General features: G+C 48.9%; 1 protein-coding gene across 3 annotated transcripts in view; it reads right to left on the bottom strand.

The window, feature by feature from the left end:
* The window catches only part of VDR (vitamin D (1,25- dihydroxyvitamin D3) receptor), a 63126-nt gene that overhangs the window by 35589 nt on the left and 13434 nt on the right, over window positions 1–14103 (bottom strand). For 2 of the 3 annotated variants that reach the window (XM_011936271.1, XM_011936270.1), the window contains exons 2-3: window positions 5499–5579; window positions 1813–1960 (exon numbers count right to left, since the gene is read on the bottom strand). In XM_011936271.1, the coding sequence (XP_011791661.1) occupies window positions 1813–1960; window positions 5499–5517 (167 nt within the window). In that variant the 5' untranslated portion in view covers window positions 5518–5579. Of the gene's footprint in view, window positions 1–1660; window positions 1961–5498; window positions 5580–14103 lie in introns of all 3 variants that reach the window. The other variant, XM_011936272.1, reaches the window with a different exon arrangement.

Below are 14103 nucleotides of genomic sequence, written 5' to 3'. Positions count from 1 at the left end.
CTTTCCACTTCCACTCCCACCCAGCCCTGCTTGCCCACCTGCAGACGTAGACAGACAGACAGACAGACAGACACACACACACACACACACACACACGAGGAAAGTGACTGGCTTGCTGGCTGGCTGCTTGACTTTTGTTTATTTTATGAGAGCATGGTTCCATGAAGGGCAGCAGTAGTGGCCCATCAGGCTAAAAAATCTCAGCTTTTTTTGTCAGACTGAAAAAGTGTTTTTCAAAGCACTTTTTTACATGTCATCTCATTAATCCTCAGATTAACACTATGTAGCAGAGGGACTGGATATCAATACATGCATGCCATTAGTTGAGTTAACTAAAGCCTAGAGATGTCAAGGACATCCATTTGAGCAAGGATATCCCATAAATTATCGCCATGGCCAGCACCCCAGACCACGCCTTTCTGATGGGTTTCATGGTAGTAAGCAGGCTCTGAGGTGTGCATTAGATTCCCCTTTCATTAGCACTCAAGGCAGCCCCCCAAGTCCCAGGACCTGGCAGAAAAGGGTCCATGTGTCACCTGGGACAGACAACTAGGGCTCTAGAAGGCCCACCCTGCAGGATGTGTGGACCTCTGCCCCAAGGATTGGCAAATGCAGCAACAGGACTTAGAGCCAGCGATGCTGTTTGTCTGGTTCCCCGAGCTGGGGAGTAGGTTGCCAGGAAGCCAAGCGGGCAGTCAGTGCCAGGCCAAACAGGCAATTAGCACCCACAGAAATCCCGCTGCCCAGCAATTGCTCAAGGCCATGAAACTCTGGGCCTGCTGATTCCTGGGGCAGAGGACAGGTGAATTGGGAGCTTGTGTTGACAGAGAGCCCCCAAGTCCTTGAGTAAGAGTCTCACGTAAGCACCTGGACTTGAATTCACTGTGCCCCCAAGGCGAGGAGAGTGCTCCAGTTTAGACAACCAAGCCGACCTCAGCATCTTCCTCTGGACTTGATTGGTGCTTTCCTCATTTGGTGGTTAGAGCCCTGCCATGGTCACCTCCAGTCTAGACTGCTAGACAGAAGCTCTGTTTTGGCTGCCTTCTTTCAGGCTACTCTCTCTGTCTCTCCAATACATGCCAAATGCTAATTTCTCACGATTCCCAGTTTCCGCCCCAATTCACCCCTTTCCCACCCTCCCACCCTGGCTTTGGATGGGAACCTCCAGTGCTTTTCCCACACCTGTCACACCTGTAATCCTGGGCTCATGTAAGGGGAGTGTGTTGGTAAAGAAACTGGCCCTGATCAAACAGGAATGCAGGTACATTCCTGACACTGCCTGGGTGTTCCAAGGTTGACTTTCAGACCAGGACAAACAATCCTTGGGTGAAGACACGGATACAGATCATGATGACCCGACAAGAGGTGCCATTTCCCATGTTCCAAGAAACAGTTTGGATTGGATGGAAAGGCAAGCTCTGAAGCCATGTTCTTGGGCTTTCCCCAGAGACATGTCTGTGTCTTGAGTGAGGAAGCTATGATCATCAACAGGGAGGAGGTTCACTCTGGAAGGATGGACACATGGGTTGGTGCAGGAGGCTGTGGGTCACAGGTGTAATGGAAAGATAGAGACCCACACAGCAACCTCAGGAAAGCAATTTCCAAGTGAGTCAGAGGACACACCTGGAGCTGAGAGGAGGGAAAAGAAGAAAGCACTCACCAAGATCTTCCTGCTCCTATGGCTGTGAGCACCGCATGTTCCATGGACATTGCAAGGAAGCAGACGTGAAAAATTCAAGGGCTCCCTTCATGGAAACACCTTGCTTCTTCTCCCTCCCTTTCCCTTGGGGAGAGCCTGGGAAGAAGCCTCACCTGAAGAAGCCTTTGCAGCCTTCACAGGTCATAGCATTGAAGTGAAAGCCCGTGGCTCGATCTCCACACACCCCACAGATCCGGGGCACATTCCGGTCGAAGTCTCCAGGGTCAGGCAGGGAAGTGCTGGCTGCCATTGCCTCCATCCCTGTAAGAAGAGAAAGCAGGCCATGGTCAGAGCCAGAATCAGTGCCAGGGCCAGCTGGCATCCTTGGTGACACCCACCCTCAGCCTCATCCCACCGCCCCCATCTCTCACCCCCAGGGAGCTCAGCAAGGTTTGGCATCTCCCCAGAGCCCAGGCCTGAGCACAGTGCCTTTTGAGCCCTCATATATGATTCTCCCTACAAAGCTGGCTCAGAGCATGGCTTGGAATCAGCTGCCTGGTTTCAGATGTTGCATCTATCAGGCTAACTTGGGTTTAGTGGTTCATCTCTGCAGGCCCCCACTGTCTGCATTGGAAAAGGTGTTTTACTTCCAGGGTGCAAGGATCATATGAATGAACCCATGCATACTACTGGCACTAGCTTTGCCTCAGGCACAGACTGAACCAGGTCAGGGGCTTCTATCTGCCCAATGCCCCCTCCAAGGGAAAACGAGAGTCCTCCCTCAGCCTCAGCACCTACATGTGAAGAGAAACCCTCAGGCCTCCTCCTCTTGAGGGTGAGGAGTGATTTAGGTGATTTAGGTGCCCTGGTCATTCCAGCCCCAGCTCCTTGCAACCATAAAGCTCAGGGCTAATAGGCTTATGCCCCTTTTGTTCTGGTACCAAGATGATCAAAATTTCAAGATACTTCCCCCCTTTTTTGGGCAATAATACTTAAAACATTATTTTGAATGTCCTTCTGAGTCATGTGAGTCCTATACAATTAATTGTGTTTTCAGAGATGGTTTTTATAAATAGGCATTATCATCTAGAGATGGATTTCACACTTGAGGAAAAGGAGAAGAGACAGAAGAAACGAAAGGCCACAGCTTTGAGAGGGTCTTCTCAGGAAGCAGCTGGCATGACTCTTTCATTAGCCAAAACTGGGCCCTCGGCTTTGCCTGCTGCGTCTAATCCTGTCTACTGTTAGGCTCAGAGATGATTCTGGAATACCTCAGACTGCCCTAAAATGCTTTCAGACCCCACTGCCTCCCACTTCTCCCAGCTTTATCCGAATCCTCAAAAGGGTCATTACAGGTTTCAGTGACCCCTTTGACCCGAGGCAAAGGGTCCTTCATGTCAGAAGAAAAATAAGAAAGAAAGCCAGGAAAGAAGAAACAAGAACCCACTCCATCCCAGGGTACCATTTCCTCCTGCCCCTGGGTGACAGAGGCAGATTCTGGGGGCCCTTGGGAGGCTCTGAGCTACTTTTCAATGACTAGGCCCATGATCTCTGATCGAGGGTGTGGAATATCAAAGCTCATTAAGTCTTACTTCACCTTCATACCACTCCATGGTGTAGATGCTATTATCATCATCCCCTTTACAAATGAGGCCCAGAGAAGACCAAACTTTAAGATACGTCTAGAAACTACTACTTCCAAATGAATAAAACAAATATTTTCTAAAAATTCCCCAAAGAGCTTCACACCAAGGGAAAGAAGTGGTGCAGATAAGCAAGAATATAGTATCACCAGTCCCAAAGGGACAGAGGGAATCCCGGTCACAGACAGACCTCGGAGATTCCCTAACCTCATTTAGCTTTTCTTTTTCTGGAACCCTTAATGTATTAGGTTGGTGCAAAGGTAATTGTGGTTTTGGCCATCGAAAATAATGGCAAAGATCGTAATTATTTTTGAACCATCCTAATAATAATAGTGATACTATTGCTAATTTCATTCACAGCTAGACTTATACCTGTTAAACTCTAATTATATATAATATATACATTAAGTATATATTATACATACATTAATACATACTTTTATATAAAGTTTAGCAAGTATATATGCATTAAAGTTTAGCAAGTATAAATATATACCTACATATAAAGAGAGAAGCACTTTCAGAAAAAGAACAAAGATCATTGTAGTGATAGCAAAGACATGGAATCACCCAGGTGCCCATCAACTCTGAACTAGATAAAGAAAATGCAGTATATGTGTGTGTGTGGGTGTGTGTGTATATATACATATACATATATATGTGTACACACACACCCACACACACACTGAAATGCTATGCAACCATAAAAAAGAACAAAATCAAGTCCTTTGTCCTTTGCAGCAACACGGATACAGCTAGAGACCATCATCCTAAGGAAACTAAGCCAGAAACAGAAAACCAAATAGCCCATGTTCTCACTTATAAGTGGGAGCTAAACATCATGTACATACGGACATAAAGATGAGAACAATGGACACTGGGAATACAAGTGGACGGGGGCAGGGGCTGAAAAACAACCTATTGGGTACTATGCTCTCTACCTGGGAGACAATTCATTCATACTCAAAATCTCAGTATCATGCAATATACCTTTGTAACAAACCTGCACAGGCACCCCCTTAACCTATAAGAAAATTTCAGAAAAAAAGAGCAAAGGAATGACTAACAGAAACCTGTGGAGAGATAAGATTGGGGAGGGGTATGCATTATGTAGTAGCAGTATTCTATTTCTTTGAGTAGTGAGCATATGGTATCTTCTTATTACTATTATCAAAACACTGCATCTATGTTTTGTACGTCTGTGTTTGCATGCCCTTCTGAATATATAAACATTTCGTAATTTAAAAACAATTAGAAATAGAAAAGTGCTTGTGGGTCTATCAACATTGTCCCCAAAGACCATCCCAAGTCCAAGCTGACGCCTGCAGGTTTTAGAACATAGCACACAGTCAAGATGTTGCCAGCATCCCGGAGGCCCAATATCATTGTGGGGTAATAGGGGAAACCATCCAGGATGCTTGTGGCTTAACCCTGGGTCAGCTGAGATGCTGCAGCTCCGAGTCATCATGGTGTTGCTACAGAGTCTGGGTCATCCAGGCTCCCAAGTATCCGGTGGATTTCGTGGAAAACAGAGAAATCAAATGGGGGGTAGGAAGGAATATCTGTTAAATCAGTCCAACACATGTTCAGCATCACATGGGCTCATTTGGAGATGCTATGATGCAAGCGAGTTGGAACAACATACTACCACAGCACAGCAACAGGGCAGTCCTGCAATGGGGTGGGGTGCTCCCCTGACATCAGGAAGTCTCCATGCTGGGGGTGAAGGCTGGAAAGACTGGATTGAGCAGCCAGAGGCCCATTTCAGGGGAGCTGACAGAAGACCCAACCCTGCTTAAGGTTATTTGTTGCTATCAAGAAGTCAGCGCCCAAGACCAGAGTCCACATGTGGAGAAGACGCCCAAGCCTCTGCGGCTTGAAAGCTGAAAGTCCCAGGAATGACAGGCAGAGACTACAGAAGGCGGGAAAGAGAAAGAGGAGATGGGGGCTGAATAGGAAACATCAGGCGCACAGGAGAGCCCAGCCAGGGTCATGGCCGGAGCCAGCAAGCCCCATCTCCTGAGCTCTTCTCTGAACTCCCACCCGCACCCCACACACTCATGCATCTCAGCTGCAGACTCTGCTGGTCCAGGACCCACCTTGCAAGATCCTGGGTGGTATCCCTTCCTTCCCCTGCCCACCACCTTCTTATGGCCCACCCTTGCCCCTTGAAAACAGAAAGCCAGGGAAGTTGTGGCTAATGAGGAAACACCTACCTGAAGGAGCACAGGGCATGTAAGTGGAGCCCAGGGGTGCTCTTCTGTGAGGTCTCACAGATACTTCAGACCCAAAGCCTTCTGAAATGAAGAAGGGGAAACCTTTTATCTAAAGTGGAGCACGGACCGCCTCACCAGTCTCTAAGGAAGTGGGCACGAGAGGATCTTTCCAGGGACTTTAGTCCCCAGATCAGGGACTGCAAACAGAAGTGGCTTGTTGGGGGCAGGCATGCCATGTCATCGCTGGCAGGGATGTGGGGGTGGAGGCTGGGCAGCAGCCAGGATGGCCCTCCCTCGAGGCAGGGAGTAGCAGGAGCCGTGGGAAGGGGTAGCGGCAACCAGCCCTGGGCAGAAGGAAACAACCTCCCGCCTAGGCACTCCTCCTTCTCTCACAGCCCAGGGTGTCAGGAGGGAAGAAGGATCTTTTCCTTAGGGAGACCCACACTACCCCCTCCATCTCCAGACTGTAGGCAGCTCAGGAAGCAGAGCAACTGGGCCACGTGGCCCACTGCTAAGAGCGGGAAGACAGCTGCCCGAGGCACAGGAGCTGGGAATGGGGTGGGCTTGGATGGCAGCCCACAGCCCTGGCCTCTTGGGACAGCTTCAAAGGCAGGCGTCTGAGATCTCCTGTCTGTGGAGACTGGGTGTAGGCGGAGCAGGTGCTGCAGGGGTTAAATACAGCAATGTATTGCTTTCAAACAGGATGTTTTCTGCCACTTTTAGCTCTTCCCCAGACACGCTCAACACCCCCAGCTGCCGTAGGGCTGACTCTGGTGCCCAGACTCTGGATCTTAGTGGCTGGCAGGGGGGATCAGCAATGAGGGACGGGCAGAATTGTACCCTTTCCACTTCCACTCCCACCCAGCCCTGCTTGCCCACCTGCAGACGTAGACAGACAGATAGACAGACAGACACACACACACACACACACACACACACACAGAGTTTCCTTCTCTGATGCCAACAGGAGGTGACCCTGGCAAAGGCCTTTAAGTCAGACCCCAGATGGGGTATGTCTAGACCCCAGCTTTTGTTTTTCTTTGGAGACCTTTGTCTTCCGGTAGCCTAAGCAGGGAAGGAGGAGAGCTCAAGGGGCTTTCAAGACCTGGGCCCAGTCCCAGAACTGTGAGCCGGCTGAGGCCACTTGCCACCCCTTCCAGCACTACCAGTTCCCAGGGAGCATCGAGGAAAGCACCAGTGGACAATGAGCTGAGATAACCTAAGCTGGGCTGGCCCCCACCAGGGGCATAGGCAGTGGCAGGTGTCTGCTGAGGACAGGCGTGCTGCCGCATACTCCCAAGCCAGGCCCTCCTTTGCTCCCTCTGTTCCTACTGCCCAAGTCCTTCCCAGCTGACCACGCTCTGCGGGGTTGCCCCTCTGGCCTTATTGACTCCTCAGGCTCCTTTCCTGGTGGGCAGGAAGGTGAGGTGGGGACAAGGTGGACGCAGAAAGGAGCACTGCTTTCCTATCCTCAATCCCTGCGGTTTTCAGAGGTCAGAGGTGACATCCAGGTAGACCACCACTTTGGAACTTAAAAAAATGTTTCTGGAGTATTTACTACATGCCAGGCCTGCTAAGCTCTGCATACATTATTTCATTTAGCCCTCACAACACTTCTGTGAGGCAGGGAGCAGTCCTACTTTACAGGTAGCAAAGCCAAAGTTCAGCACACTCTGAGTGACTTGCCCAGGGTCCCACAGCCAGGCAGGCAGCGGTGCCTGGGGCCAAACAAGGACGGCTGATTGTAGTGCCCAACTGGGTCCTTTTCCAATGACAATCATCAGAGCAGATGCCTACTGCTCCGCACTGGGCCCTGCTCCATGGTTTTCCTGTGTACTCACTTATTTCACTCTCACAACAGCCTCCTCCAGTGGATACTTTATTGCCCCAGATTAGGGGTGGAAACTGAGGTGCAGGGAAGGTGATCGTCTTTGGAGCTGGATTTGAATCTAGGTAGCTTAGCTCTGAGTCATTTCTGCATCCCTAAGCCCTGGACACCTTTCACTTCCACTAAGTCAGGAGCAATGCAGAGAACAATCCCCAGGTCATGAGGGAAGAACCCGGGGATTGTTCTTGTCCTTCCAAGGGTCCCAGGCCAAGGGATGGCAGGCCTCAGCCAGGATCCATCCACTTTCTGTCACCCAGCCCCTCTCATCTGGGAAAATCCCATTCAATAGATGAACCTCTCCTCCTCAGTCGACTTTCCAGTACTGGATGGTCCTTTTAGGAGAGATATCCTAGATTTGGCCTCTAAGTCCAAGTGCAAACCTATAGGAAAGTGGGGCAAAGACACAAGATGGAAAAGAGGACAGGTGGAAAAACTGCTTAATACCTGCTCTCTGCCACGTCACACGCCCACCCCACCAGCAATTCATGTTCTGAGTACACAGGACATCCCACTGCTTTTGCTGGGACCGTCCCCAGAGCAACCCTCTCCTGACCCTGCTTTAGAAACACCAAACCCCCAGCACAGAGCATCAGAGAAGCAGAGGGGGAGGAGCTCAACTCTGTAGAAAGCCCCTGGCTTCCATCCCTCCAGGGCCTGCATCCCACATCAAAACCCCTGCCTGACCCTGACCCCAGTCCTGACCTTGCCTTAGCAAGAAATGAGAAGATAACGTATTTCCTTCCAGTCACTGAAGCCACAACCATTGCCTCTCCTACACATCTGCCTGTCAGCCCACACCACAGGCGGCCCCATCTTGCGATAGCTTCTGTTAAATGGGCATCCCCAGGGCAGTCTCGCCTACGGCAGTCTTGCAGGGTGATGACTGCCAGGTGTCCTGGGCAGAGCCCTGGGAAGGCAAAAATCAAAGTCCCTCATGGCTCAGTTTAACTCCACATTGACTGGACCCTCCTAAGGGTGGTAAAGCTGTGACTCTGAGAAGGACCGTGGAGTGGACAAGGAGTCTGATCACTAATGTCTTTTCTAGCTCTGAGAGCATGCAACTCCAAGACTGGAATTCCCATCATGAGAAGCACTATTTTTTTTTTTTTCTTTTTAAGAGACAAGGTCTCCTCTGTTACCCAGGCTAGAGTGCAGTTGCACAATCACAGCTCACTGCAGCCTCTAATTCCTAGGCTCAAGCAATCTTCCACCTCAGACTCTCAAGTAGCTGGGGTGACAGGTGTAAGCCACGCCAGGCAAGAAGGCCTTAAATGAGATGGAGCTTTCTCCCTAATCCCTCACTAGCCAGATGAACCCCAACATTCATGCCTCAGTGAGTGAGACTCACTCATCCTTAGATGCCAGTGAGCAGGAAGGGCATGAAAGATGTGGCCCCTAATCGACCCCAGGAGAGGGGTTCTCTCTCCGCCAGGTTGGGACTGGGGTGATCTAAACTGGGCTTTCTAATTGTTGACATTGTTTCAAAGTTCCCACTCCTTCTAGAAAGAAATGGAAAGCTAAGCTATTTCCCCACAGAGTGGGAGACAATTCTTTTTCTTCCTAAAATTGCCACACACACAGTCAACCATGTGTTGGGCTTTTCTAGGAGAAGATATGCCTGTGTGTCCGCCAGCCACAACTGCACGTGTACTTGTGCGCACACACCCTTGTCTTGCTATTTTTCATTTCATCATCCCTTAAACTCTGCCCCGTCGAGTGCTGAGCACTGCATGACCTACCTGACTTTTTATTTGTCATCTCTTTTTGCCTGGTGCATAACTCAGGCACAGCAATATCATGGCCAGCTAAGGTGATACCCTCTCTTCCTTCTCCACCATCCCCAACATGTACCCATTTTCTTTGTCCAGAACAGTCTCAGTATCTCCCAGAAGAAGCTGACAGGGAACAGAGTGATAATAAGGGGGAGAGGAGAGGGTTTACTGTATAAATAGAACATATCCAAACTACTTTCTGCCCCGACTATCTCCCCAGCTCCTTCATACACACACATTTTAAATATGGGTAAGAATGGTTAGAAATTATTTTCTATAGACCACAATGTCCACAGTAAAACCCAATAGATAACATTCAGCTCAGAAAATCTCAAGATTGGAAGGCAACAGCACCACCTAGTCCAATCATCTTAAATTTCTTCTATAATATTCTAGCCAAACAGCTTTCCAGCCCATGTTTGAATAATTTTCCTAGTGGAGAACCACGTCCCATGGCAATCCACTCTCTTTGGATGACTCTATGCTTAGAAAGCTCTGTATCATGCACAGATGGAACAGCCCCCATGGCTTTCAATGGCTGCTCCTAGACAGCTCTTTGCAGCCGTGTTAGACAAACCTACTAGGCCATTCACACAGGAGCTCTAGAGGAGGGATTAGGGGGCCACGTATGGTGCCATATGCATATTAGAAAAAGGAGCCCTGGCCAGGCGCGGTGGCTCACACCTGTAATCCCAGCACTTCGGGAGGCCCAGGCTAGTGGATCTCTTGAGGTCAGGAGTTCGAGATCAGCCTGGCTAACATGGCGAAAACCCATCTCTACTAAAAAAAAAAAAAAATACAAAAACTAGCCAGCGATGGTGGTGTGTGCCTGTAATCCCAGCTACTCAGGAGGCTGAGGCGGGAGAATCTCTTGAACCAGGGAGGCAGAGGTTGCAGTGAGCTGAGATCGCACTGTTACACTCCAGCCTGGGTGACAAGAGTGAAACTCCATCTAAAAAAAAAAAAAAAAAAAGAAGAAGAAAAGAATAATTAAAAAGAAAAAGGATCCCTTTTTCTAAGACTCTTAGACTTTTCTAAGGCACTAAGCCCTAAGACACTTCACTTCCATCAGTCAGAAAATTATCATAAAAATAGAACACTCTACAATGCTTACGTCGTGAGTGAGGTTGCAGGGGAGAAGCCACAGAAGATAGCCTGGATTACACTTAATTTTGATTTAGACCCTATCAACTTCCCAGGTTTGATCATGATCCCCATAAGAAGAGTGAGTAAGGTGGTAGCACAGACAGCGTCTGCCTTTGTGGCCTGCACCTGGAGAGAACAGCGTCTGTTCCACGGAGAGGGCCCGTGGAGCAGCGTGAGTGCTGGATGTGCTCCCAGCAGGGCTGCCGCCTCCTCTGTCTGCCACTTGGCTCTTTCCAGAGGAGGCTGGGTCCCAGAAACACAGCTCTAAACAACTCTAAGAACGTTTAAGAGGCTCACCAGTCATGACTGACTGAATGATGGGAAATTCAGTGGCTGATGACACCGGAGTTGCAGGAAGGAGTTTACCCCTGAAGCTTGTTCTTCATTAACCCTTTTGGGACTATGCATCACCTTTGAGAACCTGCTAAAAGCCATGGACTGACATCCCCTACAGTATCAGGGTATATTAGTCCATTTTCACGCTGCTGATAAAGACATACGTGGACTGGGAAGAAAAAGAGGTTTAATTGGAATTACAGTTCCACATGGCTGGGAAGGTCTCATTATCACAGTGAAAGGTACTTCTTACATGGCGGTGGCAAGGGAAAAATGAGGAAGAAGCAAAAGTGGAAACCTTCGCTAAACCCATCAGATCTCGTAAGGCTTATTCACTATCACGAGAATAGCATGGGAAGAGGGGCCCCCATGATTCAATTACCTCCAGCTGGGTCCCTCCCATAACACGTGAGAATTCTGAGAGATACAATTCAAGCTGAGATTCAGTGGGGACACAGCCAAACCATATCACAGGGCTCGTGGGTCACTCCATGGAAACCAGGCTACGCACTCTCATTCACCAATGCTGCTCTGGGGAGCTCTAGCAGCTTCTTGGAGCGTGGCAGGACTCAGAGCAGGGAGCCCATGAGACCTCAGGCAGTGGGACAAGAGATACATGGCTTACTTAGATAGATTTCCACTTCTTATCAACAATTTTTCCTGCAAGCTGCTTTTTTCCAGTGGAAACTCTGCCCTCAGCTTTGTCAACAAGATTTCTGGGCTGATTACTGCTCTCCAGGTAACAGGCAGGCTATGCTGGAGAGTGGCCGGTGACGCATAGGGGACTGGCCCATTTAGAAGCTGCAGTCCGATCTCTCTGGTTTTATAACTGAAGAAATGGAGGCCACAGAAGTAGAACTATGGGTATATAGAGGCTGGGAAGGGTAGCATGGAGGGGAAAATGGGGAGAGGTTGGTTAACAAATACAAAATTAAAGCTGGACGGGAAGAATGGATCCTGGTTTTCTGCAACACTGCAGGGTGACTGTGGTTAACTATAATTTACCTTATATTCCCCAAAACCTAGGACAGAGGATTTTGAATGTTCACAACACAAAGAAATGATAAATGTTTGGAGTAATAGATAAGCGAATTGCCCTGATTTGATCACTGCACATTGTGTACCCATATTGAAATATCACTCTGTATTCCATATGTACAATTATTATGTGTCAACTACAAATAAAAAGAAAAAATTCTAAGAAAGTCAATAAAAACAAGAGAAGAAAAGTACACTCCCTTACAGTGTGGCCTTGGACATGTCACTTCCTCTCTGATGGCCTCAGTCTCTTCTCAGTCTCCTCTGAGGTAATCAGAGAGGAAGTGACATATCCAAGGCCACACAGTAAGGAAGTGTACTTTCTCAACTCCAGCCTGGCCAAGTCCAGGACCCCCAATCGCCTGCCTGAGTAGCTTCAGGGCGAGAGTGCGGTGTGGGGTAGGAATGGGCCATGGAAACAGGTGTGTACTCTCCCTTTGGGGCTGAGAGTTCCCTGTAGGAGGCCTGATGCAGACTGCAGCAGGACCATCAGCACTGACTACATCCTTACAATCAACACAGAGAAACAAAAAGGTCGCTAGGATCACCCACGTGCTCCTGCCTGACCAACTCCAGCTCCTGGCTTCAGCTCCCACGGCCAAAGACATGAACAAGCGCTCAAGACAGGGAGTTACTTTAGAGGGAAGTGGGATATGCCTGGCCTGAACTTTCTCTGCTCTGGGTGAGTTTTCCTGGAACACTAGCATGGGAGTGTCAAGGATATCTGCTACAGGGAAAAGTTGATGAGACAAGGAGGCTATTTGTTCAGTGACTTAAAGACCAATAAATAGAAACTGGGCAGCCCCAAAGAGAGAGAGTAGGCCCAGCCCTTCTTTGGGGAGACCTGAACTACTGCTAGCATCTGTCTTAATGCTGGGACCCTCAGCCTGAGTCCACATAGGCCTGAACCACTCTTTTTTTTTTTTTTAATTGCACATCACTCCTTTATTATACTGATCTGGGAAAAGGATTTAGTACAGTTATGCTCAAATGAACACTGAGCCCATGTGGCAGGTCCAAACAACTAGAACATGATTCAAAAATCTGTGAAAGACACACTTAGACAGGGCCACAAGGCATTTCACTGCCACGAAACAAAGCAGGGAGGGATTCTAAAACACACAGCAGGAAGCACTCCTGCCCCTCAGAGGTCAAGGAGCTTATCCCATATTGGTATGAGGAATGGCTTTTTTCTGATGACCACATGTGGGATTATTTCAACTGCCACGAGAAACCCAGGAAGGGTTATTGTTTTGTATTTTATATATATATATGTGTGTGTGTGTGTGTGTGTGTGTAAATCTAACACATAAAGTATATCAGGATTGATCCCAACCTTCTAGAGCCAGCTCCTTTGGGGTCAGGGAGGAAACAGTTGTCACATTACCATGCAGGTTACATTCTTCTTCCACTGGAAAGACCAGAGCCTCCAGTCAATGACCTGGCTGCAGAAGAGCAGAGGACTGGCTCCTGGGGGCAGACAGACTGTCTTGCTTCTCCTCATTGGTTATGGCTTAGCATGGTTCCTCCCCACAAGTCCTTACTAAACAAAACACTCGCAAAAACCCAAGTCACTACTTTTAAACTCTCTTGGATAAGGGGAGCTTTCCCACAGCTTGGACTGAGAACCTGTGCGCTAGAAGTGCTATTCTGACTAGACTGTATGAAGGGAGTGGGTGCAGGAGACAAAATGGCTAAAATGAAAATGGGAGCCACTGGTCCCCATCTGCAGCTACAACTCAAGATGTCTACAGATGTGGTCAGTGTGACATGTGCAGGAGGGAGGGGCAGAGGGACCCGATGGGCAGGGAGGGTGCTCCTGGGGACAGTAGCCTGCCCAGACCTGAGCCACTCTTGCTTAGGCAAACCTCTTTGAGGCCCAACCACCTACCCCTATCTCGGGTGGCCAGGCTTATTCTCCTTATTTTCCTTCTGAGACCAACATGATCTCTGAATCACTCAGACTCTTCCTGCATTGTGTCAAAGGTCAGTATCCAAACCCCAGGTCCTACCAGCTCCAAGATATTTGGGCTCCTTGGGATCAGACCCCTTGCCTTTGTCCAGCCACCTGGACCAGCCTATGCCCCTGGCCACCTGACCACTGTTCAGATGCCCCCAGAGCCCATTCCTGTCTCCTCATCTACAAATAGGGACATGATAATACCTGAGTCTCAGGTCTTGTGTGGGGATCAAATGAGCTGATCTCTGAGTAGCCCTCAGAAGGGTGCCTGGCACACCGTAAGCTTTATATGTTAACTTTATTGGAACTGTACCTGGCTTTAGTATAATCACTGGAGAATCCAGGAAAATGAGATCTTCAGGCCCCACAGAGGTGCTGTGAAGGGCAGGATGCCTGCTTCTCAGTCCCAAAAGCTCCACCCCAGACAAACATTGCCCAGAAAGCCACAATTTTGCTGAGCTGGGA

The sequence above is a fragment of the Colobus angolensis genome, unplaced genomic scaffold (genome assembly GCF_000951035.1).
Source record: "Colobus angolensis palliatus isolate OR3802 unplaced genomic scaffold, Cang.pa_1.0 Scaffold151, whole genome shotgun sequence".
NCBI lineage: Eukaryota > Metazoa > Chordata > Mammalia > Primates > Cercopithecidae > Colobus > Colobus angolensis.
Note: the sequence above shows the minus strand (reverse complement) of the source record. Positions and strands in the feature narration are given on the sequence as shown.